Raw genomic sequence first — 27,982 nt, 5'->3', positions numbered from 1 at the left:
CAGGGCGGGGGCGGACCCGGCCGGGAGGCGGCGTCGCCGCGGCTCCCAGAGCCGAGGGCCGGGCGCGGTGTCGCAGGCGGAGTGGAGCCCGGAGCCCGGGCAGGATGCGCCTCGCCGGCCCGCCGCCGCCGCCGCTGCTGCTGCTGCTGCTGCTCCTGGCCGCGCTCCCCGTCCGGGGCCGCCGGGAGCCCCCCGCGCCGGGGCCGCCACGGGCCGCGCCGGGCCCCGCCAACGCCACCTGGCCGCCGCCGGAGCCGCTGGGCGCCCCCGGGAACCACAGCGGCGCCCAGGTCAGCCTGCTGCCCGCGCTGCTCCGGGACCTGTCCGCGCTCAAGGCCGCCGTGATCGGGGCGTGTGTCCTCAGCGCCGGCCTCATCGGCTGCCTGCTGCTGCGGGTCTGCAGGTACCGGCCGGGGGGAGGAGGGACCCTGGCTGGGGGGCGCTGCTCTTTGTACACCCCCCGGTGGGGCGGGGGCTCTCCCCCATGGAGAGCGGGGGGGGGCGCTGCTCTTTGTACACCCCCTGGTGGGGCGGGGGCTTTCCCCCATGGAGAGCGGGGGGGGGCGCTGCTCTTTGTACACCCCCTGGTGGGGCGGGGGCTCTCCCCCATGGAGAGCGGGGGGGGCGCTGCTCTCTGTACACCCCCTGGTGGGGCGGGGGCTCTCCCCCATGGAGAGCGGGGGGGGCGCTGCTCTCTGTACACCCCCCGGTGGGGCGGGGGCTCTCCCCCATGGAGAGCGGGGGGGGCGCTGCTCTTTGTACACCCCCCGGTGGGGCGGGGGCTCTCCCCCATGGAGAGCGGGGGGGGCGCTGCTCTTTGTACACCCCCCGGTGGGGCGGGGGCTCTCCCCCATGGAGAGCGGGGGGGGCGCTGCTCTTTGTACACCCCCTGGTGGGGCGGGGGCTCTCCCCCATGGAGAGCGGGGGGGGGGCGCTGCTCTTTGTACACCCCCTGGTGGGGCGGGGGCTCTCCCCCATGGAGACCGGGGGGGGCGCTGCTCTTTGTACACCCCCTGGTGGGGCGGGGGCTCTCCCCCATGGAGACCGGGGGGGGCGCTGCTCTTTGTACACCCCCCGGTGGGGCGGGGACTCTCCCCCATGGAGACCGGGGGGGGGGGCGCTGCTCTCCGTACACCCCCCGGTGGGGCGGGGGCTTTCCCCCATGGAGACCGGGGGGGGCGCTGCTCTTTGTACACCCCCCGGTGGGGCGGGGGCTCTCCCCCATGGAGACCGGGGGGGGGCGCTGCTCTTTGTACACCCCCCGGTGGGGCGGGGGCTCTCCCCCATGGAGACCGGGGGGGGGCGCTGCTCTTTGTACACCCCCCGGTGGGGCGGGGGCTCTCCCCCATGGAGACCGGGGGGGCGCGCTGCTCTCTGTACACCCCCCGGTGGGGCGGGGGCTCTCCCCCATGGAGACCGGGGGGGGGCGCGCTGCTCTCTGTACACCCCCCGGTGGGGCGGGGGCTCTCCCCCATGGAGACCGGGGGGGGGCGCTGCTCTCTGTACACCCCTCGGTGGGGCGGGGGCTCTCCCCCATGGAGACCGGGGTGGGGGGCGCTGCTCTCTGTACACCCCCCGGTCGGGGGCTCCTCTTTGTCCCCATCCCAACAGTAGCGCTAACACAGTGTCTCTCTGCTGATGGTTTCCAGAGGTTTCCTTAGGCCGTATTTGCATGTGACTAGTAAGGTGAATCAGTGCTGGGCTACCATATGCCCTGAAAGCCCTTGATCACAGCAGCGCTATCACCTTTCTGGGTTGTGGGTGCGGTTCTCTGGGATGTGACCTGAAAAAGTGAGTCCCTGACCAGTCCATGTAGAAGTTGACGCTCTCATGGCCTTTTCTCTTAGGCCAGGGGTTCTCAAACTGGGGGTCGGGACCCTTCAGGGGGTCGTGAGGTTATTATATGAGGGGTCACGAGCTGTCAGCCTCCACTCCAAACCCTGCTTTGCCTCCAGTATTTATAATGGTGTTAAATATATAAAAAAAAGATTTTAATTTATAAGGGGGGTTGCACTCAGAGGCTTGCTATGTGAACGGGGTCATGAGTACAAAACTTTGAGAAGTACTGTCTTAGGCCATGTCTACCCGTACGGCGGCGCAGCTGTACCGATATAGCTGCATCACATCTGGTGAAGACACTATCTCAGGAGAGAGACATAAAAAACCCACCCCCTGTGAACAGCAAAAGCTATGTTGGCGGGAGAAGCTCTCCTGCTGCCATAGCGCTGTGCCCACGAACACTTATGCCGACGTAACTTATGTTGCTCGGGGGGTAGAATATTCACACTCTTGAGCGACGTAAGTTTTGCCGATGTAGGTGGCAAAGTAGACATAGCCTAAAGCCAGAAAAGCTGAAATGCATCTTCCTCTGGAGTAAAGGCACTTGGCACAGAGGGAATGGAAGTGGGTGAGAAGGCAAATTTTGGCCAGCCCCTGGCCGATTGTATGTCATTTGTAAAATGTCCTAGATGCGCTGGTCAGAAAGGGGTGGTTAAAATGGAAAATAGAATGCTTATACTTTTGAATTGTTTGTTCCCATCCCTTTCCAGAGCATTCTGTATTTGTAAGGAAAAAGTATTGTTCTGTTTCATTAGCTAAAACATGAATAAGCTCTCTTGAAATAATTGCCATAATATGAATGTTTATGTGCTGTAAAGCATAGTGTCCAGGTGGGCGGAGCAAAGCCTTGAGTTTTGACTTGAAAATAATTTCCCAGTAGTCCTCAATAATCTCTAAGTATGAACTGCTAACTCCCTGCCTTCCACTGCCTGGTATACACCTGGCATCCTGATTTTTCCTTTGTGATTTTGGTAGACTGAACATCACAGGGTTATGTCAGTGTAGGTGCTAGAGTGAAGGAAATGTAGGGAAGCATATAAAAATGTGCAACTGTTTAACTGGGGGTAACTTATTTCATCCAGTGTTCATCAGGAATAAAACCCCTTCATTAATAGCATGTTTACCTATTTGTGTGTATGTTGTCCAGTATTGATGATTAGAGAAGTGACAGGAGAGTCTTGTCTCTAGGTTTTGAAACTCCAGCCCATATCAGACTTGATCTCTCCCATTTGACTCTGTTGACATCCCTTCTTGAACACCGTACTTTGGATAAAACATCTTTTTTATCAGGTTTTGGTGTTAGGAAACTGCTATGATTTTGGAAGAGATACTGGAGGCGTCATTAAAAACCCCAAACTTCCCTGAGTGTGTTTTCCACCCCAATTTTAAAATAAACTCAAAGCAGGAAAATGGGGTGAAAACTTTCTAGAGTAGTAATTTAGGTTGGGAGTAGGTTTCCTCTGGTGCAGCAGGGATTAGGCTCATTCTGTCAAGTTTTCAAAGGGTGTGTCTCTTGCATGTGTGTGCAGATGGTGCATTGTGGGCAGTTGTGGTGCAATTACCCAACTGGAGTGTACAAATGAGAGAAGTCTTTGCTTAATGCTGACGCCAGAGTTCAGCCCTAGGATAAAGCCCAAATAAATGGGCTGGGTCCCCAAGAATTAGGATTAGATGGAATTCTGGGCCATGGAACCACTCTGTGGCCGCTTGTGCAGCTGGAGCCCTGCACAGTGTGGTTGGATGGCCTGGAGGGAATGGGGGATTGGTTTGTGGATCCAGCCCCTCCTCTCCCCAAAATCCATGTTATGTTGGATTGATGGAAGCCTTGGCAGAACACAGCTCTGCAGCGTGTAAGAAGTCTGCATCTGCCTGGTGGGATCCTGGTATTTTTTTTTCTCTCTGCAGCGTAACTACAGCAAGTATATTGCATTCACCCTCCTCCTCTCCTGTAGAAAGTGGGTTGGAACCAGGATGTGCTGAGTAACATTGTAATACTTGAAATCTTTGTATGATTTTATGCTGGGAAGAACACCAGCAAATCAAAGTCAGTCACGTTAGAAAACTGATCTCTCTTTTGGCTTGTTGCTGAGTTAGGACAAAATAAACTTACCAGTGTCAAACTGAGTTTCATATCAGTGTTCATAAATTATTGTTTCTGTTGTGGTAGCAGCTAGAGGTTCAGTTCTGCTTGGCACTCTGTGGACATAAAGTAAACGGTCTCAAAGAGCTGACCATCTAAGAGTGTTTAGCTCTGGTTTGTTCGCTCCTGACTTCATGGTGGAAAACTACAAAACCTTCAGTAGTTAACAGGAATTCTTTCTTACAGGTGTGTGCAAAAGAAAACAACCTGCAGGGTTGAGTCATATAACTTGTTCTCTGGGAAGCTGTGGTTGGTTGTTGCTTGTAGAAGGAAGAAGTTGAGCAATGGAGGTATTTGAACAGGTGTATTTTGTGAATTCTTCCTCCACCTACTCGCAAACAGCTCTTCTGCAGTTACGTGGCTGTTCCAGCTAACTGTTCCTGTTCTTCCCTGTTTCTGAGGTCTTAATAACCTTAATTTATTCATGCTGATGAGCAGAGTCTACATGAGTTCTGTTCTTAAAGGGTTGCCTTCTATAAGAGAACCCTTAGAAACTGGGACATCTCATAAGTCTGTCCCAGTGAACAAACTGCAAAAGATTTGCTGATGCGTGTCAGTGACTAGCACAGCCTAGCAAGATTCAATTTACCATGGCAAGTAATTTGGTTTAGGGACAAGCAAATAAAACATTGCTTTTTAAAATAATTCTTCTCATCACTATCATCTACTCATCCAGGTTTGCAAAGTTGTCGTGGGATTATACATCAGAAGGCTATTAGACACTTGGGTGGGTCAGACTAAAGGCAGCATAGTCTACTAGTAAAATCAGTATAAGGTGATCTAAATAGCTCTTTTAATAACTGGCCTTGGGCAAGTTCAGCTTCCCTGCCTCGGTTTCTCCATATGTAAAAAGAGAAAGCAGGGTTGGCATTCTTGATATTTTCCAAAGTAAAAAACCAAGCAGCAGAAAACCCAGCCTTTTGAGTCTTCTTTCCACATCGTACAGAAGCCAAAGGGGACACAAACCCAATTATTTTAGAAAATTCTTTGTAGTCACCTTTACCAGCAAGCGCTGCTGAGCTCTCCCATGCCAAACTCATTTAATCTGTTAAAACACGACTGCTTATAGTTAAAGCACATTTCATGTATGTGAGAGATTCCTGCTGTTCTTGTAATAAACACAGTGGCTCCCCTAGAAAATGGAGCTTTCGACTTCTATGTGCAATAGTTTGTTTATCTGACACAGCCTCTAGTGTGTAAGCAAAGATTGATCTGAGTTACAAAATAAGACAGGCAAAACAACAAGCATGTTGTGTACCATTTCCAGTTTACAGCTGGCAAAATAGTTTGGAGAGGAGTTCTCATTTCTGTTGCAGAAGAAAGATCACATTTGCTCAAATGAAATGCATTTCTTGATCAAAATAAGAGTTTTGTTCATGCCCGTTTTTAAAAAACAAAAAACAAAAAAACCCCCCAAAACAAAGAACCTTGCAGAGACTAGTATTGTAAATTGCTGTTAAGCAGAATTTGTTGAAATCCAATATTTGATTAAACTATCACTATGAAATTACACTGGTTTTCTGCAAGTAAACTATCCCTTTAGATACGGATTGTTGAGATGGAGTTTTTTTTTTTTTTTTTTCCATTTGAACAATTTATTAGTTTTAGAAAAAGAATCCCAGGATTTTGCTCCTGTGTGTTTTTGCCTTGCTTCCTCATGGTCCGTGATGCCAGCGGAAGTTGTCAGCACTATGTACCCAAACTGACGTGAAGGCAAAAGGTTGTTCTGCCACTTTTCCAGGTCCTTCAACTGAACATCAAGCAGGCAGATATTTTATCACAGCCACCGGCTTGTGATACTTACATTCTTGCTTTTTTCCCAACTCACTGTTTTTTTTGTTTTTTTGTTTGTTTTTTTTTATGGATGCTTTCAAAGATGACCTGTTCTTCTTCCTCCGTAGAAGTGTTTTGATCTGAGTGGACTTGGGGGGGCCCAGTGGAGTAGAGCTTGGCACCGCCATAAGGAATTTGAATTCCAGATCCCTCTCCCCTGGGCTGCTCAAGAGTGCGCAGGCTGTGAAAGTTGCATGGTCCACAGTAGCAGGAGGCAGCACCTAATTAGCAATAGCAACCTTTCCTGGCTGACTCAGAGATGCGCCTGGAAAGGATGCTCAACCACTTCCAATGGCAGGGGGAATGGAGTATTTTCTCAGCATCGTGTATGTGCTGAGTACCTCCTTCTCTCCCACCCGTAAGCCAAAATATCCGCCACAACTTGCCAAATACTTGCTACTTCAGCAAGTGCTTTTGTCTATGTTTTGATTCTGCCTTTTTGAATCCATATTTTGCAACTCTTTCCCTCCTCTCCGTTGATGTCCGTGCAGTTACTCCAGAGGTGAATTAGGCCCCTAGTTTACTAAGTAAACTGTGAGGGTTAACAACACTCAAAAAAGAAATGAAAGGTTGGAAACTTGGTTGTCTGTGTTGCTTGATGCGGAAGCCACTGGGACATTAGATAAATCTGTCAAGTATTTTTTTTTTTAATTAGCAAACTGCAACTGCAGTGTCACAGTGGGGCAATAGGCGTTATCAGCCATGGTCAGTAGTGTTTGCTGTGACCTGCTGTAAAAATGTGGAAATGATTAAGACTCAAGCTGGATGTGAGCACTATTTACAAGGTACAGGTCTGCCTGTTGAGAGACACACTACTCACTTATATAACAATAATGTTTTGACCAAAAGAACCTTTGGTCACATCACTCCTGTCTGAGCCTCAGATTTCTCTACCAAATCCCATTCTTTTTAGATAGCTTTCCCTCGGGCCTACCTCTTTAATAGCTACAAAACTGGTTACATTGCAATGCTTTAGGGGAGAGATTTAAGTACAGTGACTCATCATCTAGTCATAGGTTACAGGACCTGCTTATCCTACCTAGCTGGGTGGTGCTTTGTACACCTAAGGCTCACCTACGCTAGAAGGCCGAGTTGACTAAGTATAAATTGTTTTATAACTAGTTACTGTACTGCAACAATACAAAAACCCCCTTTCTGCAATCTGCAGGCAGCCAGCTACTGGAGGGAGATAGATCACTTTGAAAGCAGGCTGGATAAAAATCAAGGATTTAAAAAAAAAATTGTCAAAAAAAATCACTTTTTATTTAAATACAAGTTTATTCTTTCAAAAAACCCAATTTAAAATTAAATTTGAAATTGACAACCTATGTTGAAGCCTAAACTTATTATCTATTAAAAATCATTTCAATTAAATAAAAATTAATTAAATAAATTAAATCAATTAAATAAAATTTAATACACATTTGCTGCTGAGCTTTGAAGAAAGTCAGACCACTGAAATGGTGGAAGTCCCTGGTAAAACACCTGGAATCAGAGATTTAATGCTAGACCAGCTTTTGACAGCAGTCGCCTCTTCTGCAGAGAAAATATTTTCTTCATTTCAGTTTATTCAACTTCAGTGCAGTTCAATGACAAGTTCATAGTTAAGAAACCAATTGGGAATTGAAAAAGCTGGAAAGCTTGTTTTCCTCTGCCAATCTGAATATAAACTAGGTGTGATAGGGTGAGATCTACTAGTTCTAAAACTGTTTCTGGTCACTATGCCCTTTACTATCAGTTCAATTCACTATCTATGGATAATATTGCCTTTGTTTAATAAATCAGTTAGTTCTAAATACAAAACATGTTTTGATGAACTTCATCTTTTTTTTTCTTACATAGGCAGCAATTTAAGGCTTTTTAAAATTTGATTTAAAAAAATGTCACTTTTGTGCATTTTTAACTGAATTTGAATTTCCATCCAAATAGAGCTTGGCATATATCACAAGTTCAAAAAAAAATCAAATAAGAAATGTATCATTCACGATTTTCTAAGATAATAAAAATGTAAACATTAAGAATCTGAATAAATGTAAGTTAAATGTGTACAGATACGGTGTATCCTCCTGGTTAGCAAGGAGCAGTCCCAAACTTAGAGTAAAGGCTATATTTAGTTGCAGATGAACATGTTTTACTGGTTACCATTCAAAGACAATGAACCACTTTCTTTAAGAAAACAGCTAAGATGTACAAAAAACAATTCAGATCAGTAATTTAAATCAAGGCTTCCAGTCCACCCTGTTTGAGAGTTTATTATATGGACCCCCCCCCCAATAAAAAGCCAACTATGACCCCTGCTGGAAACCTCTCTTCAGATGTGTGTGTTTTATTGGTCAAAGTAGGAGTTTGAGTGCCCTATTTCTGGCTTCCCTGCTCTCTTGCTTTACGAATTTAGATAAGTCACTTAAATTCTCCACGCCACCGTATCTGTAAAATGGGGATAATAGAGAGATAGTTGGTCTTATGAGACTAATGTTTGAAAGTGCATATTGGTCTTAGTACTATAGACTGGATTTGCATACGGTATTATTTTAGTTACTTTCAGGTACTACCTTTTAATTGAATCATGCCAAGGCCTCATTCAGATGTTCCTGAAGTTTTTCACAACTGTCTTCCCAGCCTCCAAACCTCTTATTAACAGTTAGTGCAGTTGAACAAGCATATGTTTCTGTTCTCCGTGGTTGAGTATGTTCCATCTCAAAAAGCCGGTTGTTAGAGAAATGTGGCGTGTCATGACGTTCATTACAGCAAAATGAATGCCTGCCTGAAAGCATGCAGGAGAACTCATCTTAATGGCTTCTGGTTTAATTTCGGGGTTTAAAATGATCATGTGAGCAAAGAAGCATGGTTCAATAGAAAATGGTAAAATGTCAGCGGTATTACTGAAGCTCGCATTCAGTGACTTGTTACGAGTCTGGAGTTTTCCTAGGTTTATTATCTGGAATCTTGTAAATGTTGCAGGAACCAATTATTGCTAAATATGTTGGGCCCAATTCATTCCTAGTAGCACTTAATTGGAGCTTCAACAGGAATGGATTTAGTCTATTGTTTTTGGTGGAATTACAAATGAGAAACACGCTTATTGGAAGGGATCATTTAATCTCCCCTCCTACCTCCTCATGGCTGTCTTCAGGAGGTGTTAATGCTGGATTGAAAGCTCTGAGATGATTCTCTGTGGGGTCAAGAGAAGTGTTACTTCTGAGCATCAGGGTTGTTGACTAAAATAAATTGGAGGCTTAAAGTATATAATGAACTAGTGAGTTGACTAATGCATTTCTCCCACCACATGATGCTTCAGTAAGGAGCATGAAGTGCTACACATGACTAGAGTTTGACGAAAACAGCCCCTGGTCAAAAGACTGACATGAGTCATAAACTTTCTCCTTCTCTCCAAGCCAAATTTTCATACGCTATGTTTCAATATTGAACACCCCTTCCCCGAGCTGTACTGAAATGTGCAGGCGGTGCATCCTTGTTCTTATGGAGTTGAGAGCACTGTCATGGAGGGTGGTATCTTGTGCGTTTAACTCGTAAAGAAATATGGTTGCACGGGGATAGGACTGACATGCTCAGTAACTCATGAGCTCAAGGAGCTGGATCCTCCTGAGTGGGTCCAGTTGGTCTTCCCATTATTCTCCTTGTTTTATATACATTTAATGCCCCCCAATCCTGCTCTTGTTAAAGCTAGTGAGTTTCTTGTTGGCTTTAACAGGATCAATAGTGGGCCCAAAAGGAGAAGGTTACTGGCACTGGCTACAGTTGTTTGGAGCTTGTGAAGATGCTGGGCATGCTTCCTAGATTGGTAAATGTTAAATCCAGAAAGGACCATTATGATCATCTAGTCTGACCTCCTTCCTAACACAGAACAATGAATTTTGCCCACCCCTCCAAAGCTCTGCCCATGCATTTCAGTCTAGATCTGCAGTGGCACCTTCTGCTGTTGTAGTCCTTGGACATCCCCCCAGCTCTGCTGGTGTACTCCTGTTATAACTGGAACACCTGCTATCCCTTGGTATGTCCCACAGCACCTGCTCAGCACTGTAGTGAGTGCATCTCCATCCCAACCACAGCATCTTCTGATCAGGCCTGCTAACTTTAGGGGAAGCACTTTGAGGTGTAGGGACTAAGCATGAAAGCATTAATCACTTTTAACTTTTCATTGGAAGCCAGATCTCCTGCGCTGAAAGCCTTGTGCACGAATACCCTTTACCACGGGGTCTTTTGTGCAAGGGGTATTTGATTTTATCAGTGTGCAAGGAGCATGCTCTAATTGCTGCCCCAACATCCTTTCTTGTTAGTTTAATAAAACAAATGTGTTTGGGTGACTAAGCTATGGTCTGTTATCACACATGAGGCCTTAATGTGTTCTGGCCCTGTGGAACAGGTCTACAAAGGTCGTGAAATGTTTACATTCCCTAGTTTCTGTCTTGTGCTACTGTGCTCATACATACAGTTGATATGTGGTACCTTGTCCCACCCAGTGTGTCGTGTTTGTTTTTTCTTTTGTCTCGTTATTGCCTCTGATTAACGAGATACTATCAGGGATAAGTATGTCTATTGCCACAGGAAGCAGATTGGGCAAAAATCCATCTGAAGAAATCATTTAGTATGTGGGTGGGAAACTTGAAAGGTTTCCATTTAAAGATGGTTTGTCTCCATGTTTTTTGTCCAGACAAAAAAAAAATCCCCTAGGTTTCATAAAAAAGTGTGTGTGTGTGTGTACTGGCTGTTGGGTCTGTAGGTTAACAATAATGATGTTAACCAAATAAATAGGAATTAATTGAAAGAAGAGAGAATCAAAGAGCCTTTGCCTGCTCCATGACAAGGTATTCACACCTACATCTCAGCTAAGTCAAAAGATTTCTACAAAACTTGTTTTCCATTTTCCATCCAGCATTTTCCATCCAGCTTCACTGTTAAGTGACTATTGTCATATTAGTGACAATGACTTTGAAAGTTCTCTTTAAATGGTAAGTAAATAGAGAAATAGAAAACTAGGACAACTCAGCCACTGGCAATTAACTGTCTTTAAATAATACAATGTTCTTTCAGTAGTTGCCCGAAATAATCTGTATCTGCCTCTGTAGGAAATGAGAACTGATGTCTTGCAGCAAAAGTAGATCTGATTGCAGACAGAAAAATGACCTGTTCTTTTAATATGCAATCCAGCATAGCCTTGCTAATTCATGCGCACACATGGGAGATTCATTGCAGGTTGTTTTGTCATGGCTGTTCACTTCCTAATTCAACTGTAGAATGTGCCTCATTCACCTTGAGGAATGTTCAGTTTAGTTTTAATGATGATGACATTTCATATTGTCTGAGTAAATGTTCTCTTGTATAAGCAAAGCTTTCCTTGTAAGATGAGATCTCAACACATCACTTTTCTCACTGCATCACTTTGCTGTTAGGTCTTGGCTGAAAAGTGGAGTGAGACTGCCAGGTGTTTTTGTGAGGATTATCAGGTGTTTGGTTAATAAGGCCCTACTGGGTGGGGTCTGAAACGACTTGTTTTAACTGCTAGGATAATACAGGAGTTTTCAAACTGGGGGTCAGGACCCCTCAGGGATTCACAAGGTTATTACATGTGGGGTCGCGAACTATCAGCCTCCACCCTAAACCCTGCTTTGCCTCCAGCATTTGTAATGGTATTAAATATATTTGAAAGTGTTTTAAATTTATAAGTGGGGGGTCGCACTCAGAGGCTTGTTATGTGAAAGGAGGCCCCAGTACAAAAGTTTGATTACCACTGGGATAATAGAACAAAACACACTGTGCTCTGCTTGATGTGATACGGCACAGATTGTTACAGTGTAGCTTGGACCATGAGAGTTTCTTGACATTTTTGTTGCAAATTAGTCCATAGAATGCTCAGGAAATGAAAATTGCATTGCCCCAAGGCCTGGGGCTTGCGTTACTTAGTCCTGGACCAATGCCCCAAAACAGTGCTATCTTCAGAGGCCAGTGACAACTTTTACATCTGATATTTCTTGAACGTGCATAGAGTTCAAGGCCAGAAGGGACCCTATGATGATCTTATCTGACCTGCATAACACAGGGCAAAGGATATTCCCCAATAATTCCTGCTTCAAGTTTATATCTCTTGTTTGAGCTGTAGCATATCTTTTAGAAAAATATCCAGCCTTGGATTAGAGATTTCAGGTGATGGTAGCCCCAACCCATCTTGTGTGATTTGTCAGGGTGAGACTTCTGGACAGCAGGAATGTTTTCATGACCCGTTAATGCTCCTGAACTGCTAGTTGGAAATTCTCCAGACATTTGGCTGTCCTCTGTTATCCTACAGATTTTCAATCTGATTTATTTTTAACTAAGAGTTTAAGGAGAAACAGTCTGCATTGTGTTGGATAAACCATTTCCAGAGTGCAAGCAATTATGCTAAGCTCTTCGTTTCTTCCCCATATCCCCAAAAAGATGGTCATATTGCAGCTTCTTTATTTAAATGCAATATAACTGAAGCACAAACCAGTGTAACCAGCATAAACCTAGGCTTATGTCTGAGCAGTGTGAGGTAGCTCAAGACCTTGGGTTAATGGATATTAATCTGAGGAATAAAAAGAGCCTGTAGAATACAGGTGCTTTGAGTTAAATAGTGTCAAGCTGAGTACCATATTCTGTATCATTTTGTTTTTTTATGTCAATTATTTTAATGTAAGTAGATTCTGGAAAATGAGTCTAACAAGAGTAAAGGGTGCACAGGTGTATAAGCATCCTTGCTGCAAAAGAAATAGAGCATTATGCTAAGGGGAAGGACATTGGCTACACCTAAATCTTAAAACGTGGCCAGTGATTTTTTTCATGATGCTTGCACAGGAGTGAGTATAAAATTCATAGAATATCAGGATTGGAAGGGACCTCAGGAGGTCATCTAGTCCAATCCCCTGCTCAAAGCAGGACCAATCCCCAACTAAATCATCCCAGCCAGGGCTTTGTCAAGCCTGACCTTAAAAACTTCAAAGGAAGACTATTCTACCACTTCCCTAGGTAACACATTCCAGTGCTTCACCACCCTCCTAGTGAAAAAGTTTTTCCTAATATACAACCTAAACTTCCCCCACTGCAACTTGAGACCATTACTCCTCGTTCTGTCATCTGCTACCACTGAGAACAGTCTAGATCCATCCTCTTTGCTCAAGTGAAACCACTGGCTGTATTGGGGAATGTTTGGAAACTTCACTCTGGTGTCCAAAAAAGGTAGAAGAGGTTGTCCATTCGTAAATATTACCTCAGATGCCCAGTCCTCTTATAACTCTTCTCTGAACCCCTGTCAGCTTGGTAGACATTGACTCAGCCGGATTGCCGTGATTTTCTCTTCTAAAGATGTTAGTTAACCTGTCGGCTGCCTCCTCTGATTAAGCCTCTGTCTGACTTATTGAGCATGGCAGCAGGGGGACTCTGAGCTGCTGTGCCAGCGATTTGCCCTGCACACCAAAGGATCAATGGCTGTGCCTCCGAAACGAAAAGACTGACACTGATCTGGATTACAGCTGACAGGAAATTGAGCTCTTCAGTGATGGGTACAAGTGGTGGAGAGGAGGAGGGGCTGGCTCCACAGACTTTGCATCAGGATAGGTCTTAGCAGTCTGGGCTGTATATAGAATGGGTGGGTAACAGCCCACCCCAGCCCTTCCTGTAGGGAACACTTTCAGAATGAACCACCCCCTTTCTTTGTTTCAGGTCTGGCAAGAAGATTAAAAAGACACGGAAGTATGACATAATCACGACCCCGGCTGAGCGAGTAGAAATGGCCCCTCTGAACGAAGATGATGATGATGATGAAGACTCGACAGTGTTTGATGTGAAATACAGGTACTGACCCATGGGTGGGTCTTGGTTAAAGGCTGCCTCCTGGGTTCTGTTAGCTGGGTGGATGGCTCTTCTTTTCTGCACACTCACAAAGCCTTGTCAAGGCTTAGCTCCGTCTCTGCTCTTCCCTTCAATCCACAAAAGCTTCACCACTCTCCTCTCCATGGCCCCTGCACCTGAAACCTAGTCTGCTATGCATCCAACCTCTCCTCCTTAAAGCATGTAATTTCCAACAAGCCTAAAAGCCCTAGTCCTCCCTGCAGTGAAGTGCCAACAGAAGAGATGTGCTCAAACAAAAAACTGTATAGAACTGACAAAGGTTAATGGGCTGAACTTCCCTGCTCAATCCTTTGCTGCTTGTTGCATCCCATCCCTGATCCTTCCTCTGTATGTTACATTCTTCCTGTACTTGTATTTGTGTTGAGATACAGCATGGCTAGAGGGCAGCAGGAGAGTGTTAGAAGGGAGCCTTATTCCCTGTAGAGGGAAGAAAGTTTGCTATAGATTAATTAAAGCACCTGAAGCCAGTCACATGATAAAACCCCCCTGCTTCAATCAGACAAGAGGAGGAGTTGAAGCAGAGTGGATTGGCACTGGAGCAAAGAGCAGTTTGGAGGGAAGCAGAGGAGAGTTTGGAGAAGTGCTGCGGTGGGCTAAGAAGACCAAGACCCTAGGTAAAGGGACACCTGGTTTGTGCAGAGGGAGGGCAGGAAGCCCCACAAGCTGAAAGGCAGGAGAGGGAAGTAGCCCAGGGGAAGGAACCGCTAGTTCAAGCGGTTTACCGCTATCCCTAGGGCCCCTGGGCTGGGACCCGGAGTAGACGGCGGGCCCAGGTCCCTCCCTCTCCACTCCCCTGCTCTAGGACACTAGTGGGGCAGTTAATACCCCAGTTCAGGGGCAAGAAATGGTGCCCTGAACAACCCCCCCCACCCCACAAGAAGAAAAAGCGCGAGACCCATCATAGTAGTGCCGGCAATTTGCCACAGTGTGTAAAGCGCTTAGCTCACATCTGGTGCTCTTCATAAACAATATGTGTAGGGTCAGGCCCTACCAGTCTAGAGCTGCTTCTCTCCACAGCCGCTGTTGTGACCACGTGGGGGAAAAGCTGACAAGCTTTCACAAATGGTCTCTTGATTTGGGCGTCTCTGGGTCTGAGGCACGCTGGTGGGACTTTGTGTTGGGGAAGCTTGCTTTGCAGATGCCTTTGCTGTATCTGCTCTGTGATAAACAGAGGGCTTCTGTCGCCAGGGCTGTCAATCAGGCCCCACTCAGCAGCATAAAATCATTACCCCCTTTTTTTTTTTTAAGCGTTTGACAGCCCAAAGTTTCAGTTCCTGTCCTGTTAGAGAATTTATAGCAGCCTCTCAATGCAGGTGGGCTCTTGGGCTCTCTGATTTCTGGCATCAGTGTATTTGAATCTCTTATTTTTATTTGCCTCAGAGTGGTGACAGCAAAAGGGTCAGGTTTCTCATCCAAACAAAGACAGCCAAGATCCCTGGTGCTTCGGCTAGGAAAAGCTCTGCTAATGATAAGGCTGCATCTGAATCCAGGCAACTCATAATTAGGAGCTTGTCAGAGACTTGCTCATGTTTCCCCCCCAGGCACAAATGCCCACCCACACACTCCTAGTTCTGGAGGTGCGGGAAGCAGTGCATTCATTCCAAGGGGCACTCAGTGGGCACTTAAGCATATGGTGCTGTGTTTTGCTTTGGTAATTTTCAAAATAACTAAATACATCTCCCCCTAAAAGAGTTAGTCAGGAATAGGGAGCTGGTGAAGAATGACGGTGAGTCAGTCGTTTTGAGATTTGTAAATAAATAGCTCCCAAACCAGAATAGTCTCTTCTTCCCCTGGCCAGCTGTCGGAGCTCCATGTAGACTCTCTGTATTGGTGCTCATCCCCGATTAATCATCGGCTGCTCTCTTGGGAGAGCTGCTGTTGCCACTCCTACAGGGCTTTCACCACTGCAGCTGTGAGCGGTGTAGCGCAAGCTGGCACTAGATCAGGACCATGAGGACCTGTTTGCCGTTGACAAAACCTTTGAGGGGCATGCAGGGTCACTGAAGTAGAATGTGTTTTGGATACTTAAAATGAGAAATGCAGCATTGTTGGAGGGAAACCCAGTGCCTTAGATTTAGAGCTCTGTTACTATGTTTGTGTTGCAGTTATGCCTGAAGACCCCAGTTGGAGATCAAGTCCCGTTGTAATAGGCACTGTGCGTACGCACACCCCTCAAAGATGGTCCCTCCCCCAGAATGCTTACAGTCTAAGCATCTGAGGAAAGGCAATAGATGGATACAACAGACAGACAGGGAATCACAAGGTAACAGCAAGGCCCTGATGATTAAAGTAAAAAAGCAGCATTCAGGATTTCTTTAATATAAGCGTACAAGTTGGAGTTACTCAAGTCTGGAAGATATGCTTTTTTTCCCTCTTGTACCATTCAGGTCTTAGACCGACACTTGGATAGTGTTAGTATATAAGAGAATTAGGTGAAGTTTTGCATGGGGAAAATTTTGACTTCTGTTTCTGGCTCTGCTGCTAACTTGCTGCATGATCCTGGGCCTCTCTCTGCCTCTATTTACCTTTGTGTAAAATGGGGGTAATTGCCTATCCTTCAGGGACCTGTAGTGCTAACTGCTTGGAAAAGTGGCTTCAAATGATCAGGCAAAGGGTGCCTTAGAAGTGAAGGTATCAGAGGGGTAGCCATGTTAGTCTGGCTCTGTAAAAGCGGCAAAGAGTCCTGTGGCGCCTTATAGACTAACAGACTTATTGGAGCATAAGCTTTTGTGGGTGAATACCCACTTCGTCGAATGCATGTCAAGTCTGCATGCATCCGACGAAGTGGGTATTAACCCACGAAAGCTTATGCTCCAATATGTCTGTTAGTCTATAAGGTGCCACAGGACCTTTTGCTGCTTTTCGAAGTGCAGGTCATTGTTCCAATAAGCAGGATATGCTTTACACCTGGGTGTAGTTCTGACAAACCACCTCCTTGTGCCATTCAAATCCCTCCTGAGATGTGCTGGTTTTGCAGCTTTCCAGTGAATTCTGCAGCACAGGGCACACTCTTGGTGCTTAATAAATAATATAGACAGCATGTTGCACTGTCTCTTGAGCAGCCTCGAGTGTTGGCTTATGCATTGGAATTGCTTGAGCCTGAATTGGGGAGTGAACTGTCTGAACTTGACCTACTTCTGCTCTGACCGCTTCTACTGCTCTTCCACTCTCTTCCATGAGTTCCAGAGAACTTCCTTTGCAGGCATTTTGGGGCAAGGTTGAAGAGATTTTTCTTAACACAGTGAAAAGGAAAATCTCAGGAAACAGTAGTGCTGTGGGAAAATGCATCCAGTAATGAAACATTAGGCAAGCCCATTGGAAACAATCCGACTTGAGAGTCGTAGCCATGTTTTCTACTATTTTTTTTTTTCTTCTCCAGAGCATGTTGTACTGCTGCTTTTGCAGAAATGAACTCAATCTTCTTGGGTTCCTTACAAGTGCAAATGGGCCTTCACTAGTCATAGATACATGTACACATACACACCCCCCTCCACTTTGTGTGATACTTACAGTATTACCACCAACGGGATACAGCGACCATAGATATTGTTCACCATCCTATACCTCAGCTTTCTTTATTCTCGAGGAAATTCTAGTACAACAGATATCAAATTCTGCATTTTGAAAATGCTTAGCTACTTTAGGGATGTGGTTCCTGTTCTCCAGCAGTACAGCCCTAGTTTATGGGGAGTTACCATCAATCCCCTAGCAGAATTGAGATGGGGAGAGGTTCTCTGAGGATTTGAATGCTATAAAAAGTAACAAGGTCTCTGAATTGTGTGTGTTTAGATAGAGCAGCCTTCTAGGCAGATCACTGATCTGTTAGACCCTCATCAAAGATTGTATCACATCCCAAAACAGTTTCTACCTTTTCACCAGCACTAAAGTCACAAAGAGGTTTCTTTTTGAAGCACTGGGTTTGTCTTGGGCGTTTTCAGCACGTGTCCCACCATGAAGAGGAAGGATTCCTCAGCAGGATCCATTGTCTGAAAAGAACCTTTCTCCAGTTAACCATGTTTCATTAGCAAAAGAAGGAGAAATGGGGATGGATCTCCAGAAAGAGCTGGCTGGGTGCCCTACCTCCGTGATTCCAGTTAGAAGACATCACTAATGCAGCTACTCTTGGGATTCCAAGCGCCATGTCCAGCATCTTGTTCCTTCAGTGAACGGTTGCCTTGTGCTGTTTGCTGCCTAAAGTGCAGACGGCAGCTGACGTGCATGCCAGGAACAGAATAAAATGAAGATCTGACACTTGAACAAATTGGACAACTATACTTTGATGCTTCCAACGTTTTACTGTTGCTCTACAAATAAAGAGGCTGTTCTGAATATTTAGCCAGTATGTATGGTTTGTAACGAGGCTTCATTAACTGCTGCTTTAGCAAGGTTTTATTTTTCTCCCCACCTCCACAAAATCTTGTGGACGCTATAACACTGACATGTTAAGTGAAGCTGCAGCCATTCTTCAGGGCTGATGAACTAGGGAAGGGACGAGACTGCTGTTTCAGCTCATTAGCTAACGAAATTGAGAAATAATGAACCGCCATGAGTGGGACTGAAGACTGGTGGATAACCTCACATGAGAAGTGCCTTCCATGGGCAGGAAGATCCCTGCTCCCCTCCTTTTTATTTTTCTTCTAAGATTTTTAAATAAATTGAATGCTGACGGGAGAGTGCCTTTCATTATCAGCCATGGCAGTGCTACAGCTTTACTCCACTCGTCTCTGATTATCTTATCATGAAGCATTTCCTTTTCCTGAGCAGCTTTTCCCCTCCTCATACAGTCTCTAGCACATGGGGATATGTCGGCTTTGTCTGCAGTAAAGACTCTTGGTCTACTGATCACTGATTGGATTCCCCGTGCATCCTATGATATATCACCTGTCCAGACACAAGCATTCCCAACAGTGTGTGGGCGAGCATGCCACCATTTGGACTAGAATGGCTTCAAGCAAGGCTAGCCACCATATGGTCTTCAACTCGATGGGAATCACTGCTGTAATTGCCTCAGTGGTGTAAAGGGTACTCTATCCACTGCTCTGCAGTGCACTGGTCTCCAGGACCCAGAGGTGGCTAATGTGTGCGTGCTGCACTGATGATACTTACACTGATGCAGTGCTACTTCTTGAACTGCCAATGGTTTGGTTCTCTAATGCAGGCCTGGCCATATTGTCACCCTCTGCTATAGTGAAGTCCCATGCGGGAAGGAGAAATCCAGTAATGTTCTGCCATCGCCAGGGAGCCTAGAAATCCATTTGCCACGGAAAAACATGGAATTTGTGTTTTTACAGTGAATCTTTAGTTTTTAAATTTTGTGAAAAATAAAAACATATACAGTAGAACTCTGTTTATCCAAGGAGCCTCCATTATCCAGATCTCCATATTAACCAAACCACCACTGCCTGGGGCTGACAGTGGCTGGGGCTCAGAAGGGCAGCTGGTGGTTTGGTTAATATGGAGAACAGATAATGGAGGCTCCTTGGATAAACAGGGTTCTACTGTATATCAGTAAACATTGTGTTCAGCTGTTACCTATATATAATGTACCTTGGGAAACTAAAGTTCAACGTTTCATTTTAATTGTGGAAAAACACAATTTTTTATTTTTTTCATTGGAGAATTTTGGTTTTTTTATCATGGAAAACTAGGATCTCTGGTCATCAGTAACCTTCTTACAGAGGTAGCCCACAAACCTCCAAAAATTCCTTCTGGTTTCAAAGTAGCACGTGAAATTATCTGTCTGCTGGCTTCCTCGATTCAAACTTGCATCCAGGATGTTGAACTGCAGAGGCCTAACCATGTACATTGGAAAAGGAGAGAGGAATGATTCATTTGATCTTGCTTTTCTTTAGTACGTCTGTTGAGAAGGATTTCAAAGCATTTCGCATAGACGGAAATCCCTGCACAAAGGGTCAGAATGCAAAAGGAGAGAGAACTTGTTTTACAGGCAGTAATATAGAATGGCATATTGGCTTGTATGTACCAGCAAGGTATACCGCTGGTATCCCTACATGTTACTGGGATGTGCCAAAGCAAGACCATAGCTTTCAAATATCTGGTGCTCTCATTAAGATGGCAACTGGGCAGATCTCTCCAGCTGGCTTGGAATATCTTTCTGAGTGAGTCCTGGCACTCTTCTTGTTAACAATCTTAATGGCATTCATGCTGTGTGTGAATACGAAATAACTCTTCTGATTTACCTGATGTTCTGAAGCCCTAAATAACTAGCCTCATATTTTGGGTTCAAAAACTAAATCTGTATTTAACATGTAGGCAAGATCTGTTTTTACATCTCTTCTTCACTTGCTTCTATATTTTGGAGCATAATTGAGATTGTTCTCCCCTTCCCCCATGCAAACAGCATTCTAACTGCAAGCCAATTGCTGCTTAGCTGTGTAGCATCGGCAGCAGGGGAGAAGTAGCACTGATGGATTGTAAGTCTGATTGTTTTCATGCAGTTCATTTTCTTCGTTTGATGCTTCGTCCCCATGTGCAGTGGTTTCTAGCCCTGTATGTGCCATTGAGAAGCAGCAGATGGTGTAAATTGGGCTGCTGTCTGAAAGTTACTTTAGGATTCCGCTGCATCTTTAACATCTTGCCACAGCGGATGTGTTGGTAAAATCCACCCCCTCAGGCTGTGCAACAGTGAACAATAACCACCTTTCATCTGCATAGCTGGCTAATTAGACCACGAAAAATCTTAGCTGAACAAAATCCTGTCTGTGGCTGCTAAAGCCACTGACTGCCTGTGACAAATACAGAAGTATACCTGTATTGGATTAGATTCTCCTGCAATCTCAGGATCAGGGAAGTGGTTCTGTCAACATCTTCTCTCATCCAGAGAGCGCAGTTTCTTGTGTGACAATAGTCTGAAACGTGTAACACAAAGGCTGCCATAAAGCAGAGATGCAAAACCACTTAGGAAATAACACATGCTTGAAAGCCTCATGAAAACAATTACTAATCTGGAGTTGCGTTTTTGTATATTTTTTTTTAATAAAATAAATTACACTAAAAATTCAAGAATTGACTGACCGGTCTGTGAGGATGGATAATGAATATGGAACCTTTTGTTTCATGATCACTGATGGGTACCATGTAAGAAGCCAGGATAGAATAACGGGAGGGATGGAAGGGGACTTGAAGAGGCAGAATGTAAAAGCCAGAGATGGAATTTTGAGGCCAGGTGTCTGAGATCCCCTAAATAAATATTTAAAACTACAAACATTTCCTGGGTCTGATCAAACCCTCCACCCCTCCCCTAAAATTAGATGATATTCTTCAGTTTTTGAGTACAGATGCTCATTTTTCCTTTTAACAGCAGCAGTGAAAATGAGAGGTGTTTTAGAAATGTGGTATCTTCCAAAGTATTGACTGGTGGTGGTGTTGCAGTTACATATCTGGGGTGCTACAGTGAGTAAGTGGGGCTTTTGTTCAACTGTCAGTATAATTAGCTTCAACCAGAGCACAATGGTGTAAGCACAGGCTTCTTTACTGGATAGGTAAAGCATAAGTTAAGGTGTCCAGTACAACCTGCACCTTGGTGTCAGGGAGTCTGTAGGACTTGGTACTAAAAAGGTTAGTGCCACATTAGGAGGCCTGGACTTACCACCCTCTGCAAAATGTTCCTTTCATGAGGCAATTTAAAACATCTGCATCAAAATTCTAGGGCCCAGAGTCCTTGCTGTGGCTGAGATGTATGGGGCCTTCTTCTCTGTAAATAATGCAGAGTATATTATATTAATCGCTCTCCACGGAACATATCCCTGCCAGAGCTTAAATGGCATGTGCAGCCTTGACTGGAGTGCTGTACTGTGTGCTTGTTACAGCAAGGTGTTTGGTCTCCGGAGAGTGGCTATAACAGATTTCTTGCAAGTGAAAGCTGGAGGCCTCTTCTGTATGATGCTAGGCTGTTTAAATGCGTGCGGTTTTTTTTCCAGTAGGCAGAGTGGGGAAAGGCTCTGTATAAACGGAGGGTATCTTTTATTCTCATGTGAAGGGGTGAAAATCACAGTAACTCATTCAGTCACTTACTATAAATACAACAAATTGCCTGGAGCATTGGTGCTGCTGTTAAGGGTTTCCTGGCCAGGTGCTGCTGTGGATTGCCAGCGCCAAGGGGCCAAAAGGCATTTTTGAAGCCTGTGTTCTTTCCCCGTTAGGCTAGATGTGCTATGAAAATTAGTGCTGAGCACAGAGGCTCCCTGGTGGCTCCTTGGCTTAATATGCATAAGTGCTGCGGTTGTACCTAAAAGTTCTCCTGACTCCTGTCTGCTGTAACTGCCCCTGCCGAGGCAGCTGCATCTCTTCTCTGGTTTTTACCTTGTGGGTGCGTGGTGGAGGGAGGGGAAATGAGGGCTCCAAGAAGAAAATGGTCTGTGTAGCAAGCAGAAGGACCCCAAGTGAACCAGTTGCCTGGGGAAAACTTCCTTTCTCGGGGGGTGCTCAAAGCTGTCCCATTCCAGGAGAGCAGCCACAGACTGTGGCTGTGATTGATTTAATTCTTATCCCTGAGCTTTGCCTGTTGCTCAGAGTGCTCTGGCTAATTTCCATATGCAGAAAATCAAGTCAGTGACCAAAATCACCACAGAAATCAACCCCTGCTTGAGGGACCCAGTGGTGGATAGTATTGTTGTTTCTTTTGTTTTCCCCCTTGTACATAGATTCCCATAGTTGCATATGATCTATTTAATAACAAAGCTTCTCTGACCATACTAATTCTTTTCCCTGGCTGTCTTCCTTGCCAGGTAAAGCTGTTGCATGGAGCACCGGTTCCCTGTGAGAAGTCAGTCAGCTGTCGAGAGCCCTGCTGAAGCTTAACTGTGAAGGAGAAGCTTTCATCTCTGCAATATTGAAACCAAAACAAACATTGCTGCCTCCGTGATGTTATTTATACAGCACACAGCAGCAGGGTGTTTGATTCTCTGCCCAAAATGTCACCATTAAACTCCTGGTTTCCAAACTTCCACAGTAGAATGACCTGAGATCCTCCTCGTAGACTCTGCTCTGTTGCTTGAAGAGGCTGTGGGGTTGCTAAAGCATATGGGGTGGATACAGCACTGTGTATAGACTTTCTGCACTCACTGGTCCAAATAAATTTTTGTAAAAGGTGGGGGAAAAACCCAAAATTAGACCCCAAAAGACTTTTTCCTCTAAAAGCTGAATCAGATACTTTTGGTCTCTGTTAAACAGATCTTGTGTTTTAAAGACTTGGAATTGTATGATCCTAGGCCTAGAGAAATACTTGCCCATCTGATGAAGGCTGGTGGCTGAAACTGTGCTGAAATGTTACAGTGTGCGTGGTGTAGGGTTCTTTATTTTTTTAATTTTGTGACTGTTGTAAAAAATTGTAATGACTTGCTACTGATTTTAACAATTGCACTAAACCCTCCTATAATGATGTACTCGTTTTCCAACAGAGCTCTGGTCAGACTTAGTTAAATAACATGAGACCATAGGGAAGCAGAAAAACTAGGCAAATACCGTACTACAGGAATCTTGGATTAGAGGAAATAGATGTCTATTTTTGTAATTCCCCGCCCTTCATAGGAAGTAAGACAACATTTTTTGCCATCTTGTGTCCTCTCCTGGCTGTAACTCCTCTGCTACTCAAATTTTTAATCAATCTTTTTATGAAAGATCTGATACGCGGTTGTTAAATTTCAGGAAGAGAACACTGGTTCTTCCTGCCCCCTTCTCCTTGGAAGCATTCGTGCAAAGAATCCTCTCTGCACCACCCTGGAAATCTGCCCGCCGGCTGGCTGCCAAATCCCATATTACACTAAGATATGTTTTTCCCCTTGCTATCTACAATGCTTCACACTGGTAGAGCTGTCGGATTGCTATTTTAAAAAAACTAGAATATCTGTAATCTAGGCTGATTAAGATCCATAGCCTATGAGTTCTGTGCATAAATTCAGTGCCATTCTTTGAAAGCTCTGAGTTCAAAGTTATTGGCATGGTTGTTCTGTTTTACGGTGTTCTTGAAAAGCAGCTACAGTTCTGATGAGCTTTGCTTGACATATTGACACTCTTATTGTGTGTTCTGCCAATATTTATGTCAAATACCCTTTTACTTTAGGATTTTAACCCATTTGGAGCCTCTCTTGCCTTTATGATGTTAAAATTACCTCCTGTTTTTGGAACGTACCAACATTTGCTTGACTCTTTTGGTAAATTCTGCAATTTGCTTGGTGGGTTGTGACTGCTAAGAGTCTGTTGCAAAGCTGCCTCTCTGTAATGACTGCTCAAAGGCTGCTCATGGAATTCTTGATTTGTTATCATGACAGTAGGTTATACTACTCTCACTTGTTCGGAGCACTCCCAAGGCTTGCACCCTGAAACAGCCTGGTATAGATGCTGCACTCTTTCTTCACTCCACTTTGGCTCTTTGCAAGAAGGCCTCCGTGTTCTGCAATAGCAGTTTGCATTGACAAAAGCAAAATTGTAGTAGTCTTCTGATGAGCATACAGTGCAGTTTGGTGGTGTCCCTCTGAGTCCTTGCCTGATGTAGCCCCTACATTCTAAATTCCTTTCCCCTTACCTGCTAAATGAGAGTGTTCTGTCACTCCATGTTTCCTCTTTAAAGTGTAGCAATGGTCAGAAAAGTGACAGAGTAAAAAGTTCACCTTCATATTCAACAGATCAACTTCCTGTGTGTCTGATTTCATACCTGCTTGCTTTATTGGCCTGTGCATTTTTATTCATAGTGACTATGCGGAGCTTACACAGCTCTGGAGGAGCGAACTGGATTCCATTCTGCTTTATGAATCTTTAGCTAAACTTTTGAGTTCCAATGGTGGAATTGTTATTGCTGGTGACAACATGATAGGCAGAACCCAGCTGTGTTTTCATATCCCAGGTGGCGTTTCCAGCACTGGCAGTTAGCAAAACCGGCCTCTGTAGACTTGGAGTACATTTGCTGTGGGAGACCGAGAATGCAAAGGAAGCTCCTGATGGGATTTCTGCTGTTACTTTTCAGACTGTTAATACACTTTTAAAGTGGATCATTTGTTGGGAGAGAATCCCATTCTGTACAGAGCAATGTGGCGAATAGTATCGTGCATTAAAAGAGGGAGCCAAAGCAGTTGGAAGTCAATAAAAGGTGGTGGTGGAAAATTCTTTGATACAATTGTGCTTTCATCTGAACTCTACCACGAGAGTATTCAGCAAAGGCTTCACAGCTGGACCATGTTGGAAAATTCCCAAAGCAGAACTAATATTAGATACCCAGGCAATATCAATATACTATTTTTATCCTTTATCATGGAGTAAATTCAAGTCACTCCATAGTGCTGTTATTGAGCAATATTTAATGTGTCAGCTAAGAGGTAAAAGGTGGAGAAATTGATTAGGGTAGGTCCAAGCGCACTGAGCTCCGGATTGCAGGAACCGCAAGAGGCCCATAGGCTAGGATAACACGCTATGGCTTGGGAACACTTTCAAGACGGCATGTTACAGAAATGGACTAGGTGGCTCTCAGTAGGCAACGTGATGTCCCTTTGGAGTTGGTAAAGCACTATGAAGAAGAGCTGAGTTATGGGAAGTTCTTGGACAGGTTGAGTCCTGAAGTGAAAAATGGCAATGCTGGGTAGAAGGATGGGTTAAAGCTTCAATTACCTTGTTGCTGAAGGGGGAAAAGAGGGTGGCATGGCTACTCTCTCAATGAAAGAGCCATCATGGCATTGTGTTTGGACATCCCTTTCAGAGGAGAATTTATGAAGAGCATCTGGAGCTCCAGAGGACATGTCCTTGGTCTGCCATGGCTTGTCTGGAGTATCCTGAACTTTTTCTGGGACCGAGGGCACTTTTTACTGCTGAAGACCAGATCCAGGTTCTGCAGATGTAGAGAGAGGAGGAAATAAGGCCAGTTTCAGTTTACCTAGTCTTTCAGATGGTCTGAGCTAACTCTTGCTGAATTCAGTGGGAGTCTGTCACTGGGATTTGTCAGGCTCTATGAGCACTGCTGAGTTTAAGTAGGTCAGAGGCAGTCTGCCTGACTTGCCTATTGCTAACAACCAAGGTTGTTTCTGTAGTCCTCCAGTGAACCTTTTGGTGGGGAACAATGTGATTGTTTTTGTTTTTTTTCTCCCCGCCCTCCCCCCCTTCGCCCCAAAGGCACCAAGGATGTAGGTGCCCAACTCTCTTTGGAATAAGGACAACTAACTCCCTGGGGCTCCTTTGGTAAAACCCAACCCTTTTATATAAACTAATGGAGGCCGGAGGAGAAATGGCTGCCTGATGAAGGAAATCAGGACACCTTTACTAGTGTCAGTCAAGGTCATGTCAATGAACCTAAGTGCTTGCCTGATGTTAAATTACTATTGTAAACATGGGACGATATTTACCTCTTTCTAAAGGTCACTATTTGTGATTTCAGATGTTTGTCTAGCTAAATATTTATATAGGTTTATTTCAGTTAAGACTTTAAGAGAACTTGATGTAACTCATCTCTGTAGTGTGTGTGTGTATGTATATATATATAAAAATTGTGTAGGTGGTAATTAGTTACAACATAGCTTAAATGATTTTGGACTATCTCATTTTAGGTTTCTGTTGAAGCACGGCTAGCCATTAACCACTACATTAAAGTAGTACATGTTGTGTGTGTCTTACACTGTAGAGTTCCAGTCTGGTTGCTGTTGTAACCTGGTCAGTGTTTGCAGCTCTTTGTGTTGCATAGTCTTAAAGTTGCTTTGGCAGAGAGTGGTTTTTAAAGGCCCATTTTTATTTTATAGAAAATGGAGAAACACTACTATAGAACATTCATGTTAAATTTAACTTACTACTCAGCAAAATACACTTTAAGTACCAGTTTAATCAAACCAATAGAGAGCAAGTAAACTAAAGGCATTTTTACTGGAACATGCCACAATGCGGAGAAATACCTTGCTTGTGACAAATTACAGTCTCCTTACTCTGCTGACCATAATTCTTTTTGGGGAGGTTCCATTTGAGAACCCACAAAGCTCAGCTGATCAAAGGCTGTCCCCAGCTCCTTTCTCCCTCTGGGTCTGCTCTTCTGAGAGAGAGAAATCACTTGGGTAGAACTACATGCCTATATGGCCTTCTCAGCAAGCTGAACAAGGGACAAGGTCCATCTCACCAGAAGGAGTAAGTTGGAACTGGATGAGACTTTTTCAGCAAAAGGCTGAAATGATTGCAGACCCTTTTTATAATCCTTGCTAGTTTATAACACTAAGTTGCATACATCAGACTTTATTCCAAGCACAAACTGACTTAATGTCAGTAAATGAGAGCACAAGCTGGAGTGTATTTGGAGAGCCAGTTTTGTAAGTATATCCTCTGAATTACTGTTGATAATGTAATTTAATCAGGGTGGAGATTGTGGATTTAAGATTTCTCTTTTCAGTTTCTGCTTCTGCCGGTTTTGTATGTGGCTTTGTAAGAACCATGCAATCACCAGGCCATTGATGAAAATGTTGATTTAGAATTTGCCCTTGTGACCAAAAGCTTCCATTAAAAAAAAAAATGGTAACGCAAGTTTGGATGGACAATAGGAACTGTTACATGTTACAATAGGAACTGTTGCTATTAAATATGTTCTTGTATAAATCCACCCCTGAGAGCTCTGTTTGGGAAGAGGGCAGGGGTGATAGGCCTTTCTTGATAAACTAAACAGTAATAAGTCACCAGGACCAAGTGGTATTCATCTCAAGGAACTCCAATGTGAAATTGCATGCCTACTAACTGTAATCCGTAATCTATCATTTAAATCAGCTTCTGTACCAAATGACTGGAGGATAGCTAATGTGACTCCAATTTTTAAAAAGGGCTCCAGAGGCGATCCTGGCAATTACAGACAAGCCTGACTTCAGTACTGGGCAAACTGGTTGAAACAATAGTAAAGAACAAAATTGTCAGATACATGGATGAACATAATTTGGGGAATAGTCAACATGGTTTTTGTAAAGGGAAATCATGTGTCTCCAATCTACTAGAATTCTTTGAGGGGGTCAACAAGCATGTGGACAAGGGGGATCCAGTGGATACAGTGTACTTAAATTTTCAGAAAGCCTTTGACAGGGTCCCTCACCAAAGGCGCTTAAGTAAAATAATTCATCATGGGATAAGAGGGAGGGTCCTCTCATGGATTGGTAACTGGTTAAAAGATAGGAAACAAAGGGTATGAATAAATGGTCAGTTTTCAGAATGGAGAGAGGTAAATAGTGCTGTCCCCCAGAGGTCTGTACTGGGCTCAGCCCTATTTAACGTATTCATAGATGATCTGGAAAAAGGGGTAAACAATGCGGTGGCAAAATTTGC

At 44.5% G+C, this 27,982-nt stretch overlaps 1 protein-coding gene across 1 annotated transcript; it reads left to right on the top strand.

Annotated features, from left to right (window-relative positions):
- FAM174B (family with sequence similarity 174 member B) lies at positions 1-27,271 on the top strand. Its single transcript, XM_073304213.2, has 3 exons — positions 1-403; positions 13,508-13,639; positions 22,444-27,271. Exons 1-3 carry the CDS (start codon positions 105-107, stop codon positions 22,445-22,447), a joined length of 435 nt encoding a protein of 144 aa, XP_073160314.2. The 5' UTR covers positions 1-104; the 3' UTR covers positions 22,448-27,271.
- Positions 27,272-27,982: the final 711 nt, after the last annotated feature.

Source organism: Lepidochelys kempii, chromosome 10 (assembly GCF_965140285.1).
Source record: "Lepidochelys kempii isolate rLepKem1 chromosome 10, rLepKem1.hap1, whole genome shotgun sequence".
In the NCBI taxonomy this organism is placed as follows: domain Eukaryota; kingdom Metazoa; phylum Chordata; order Testudines; family Cheloniidae; genus Lepidochelys; species Lepidochelys kempii.
The sequence above is the reverse complement of the archived record's forward strand: the minus strand, read 5'-3'. Positions and strand labels throughout refer to the sequence as shown.

Coding starts and splice junctions, on each gene's coding strand:
- FAM174B (XM_073304213.2), top strand. CDS start 105: ATGCGCCTCGCCGGCCCGCCGCCGCCGCCGCTGCTGCTGCTGCTGCTG. Junction 404..13,507: donor CTGCTGCTGCGGGTCTGCAG/GTACCGGCCGGG, acceptor TCTTTGTTTCAG/GTCTGGCAAGAAGATTAAAA.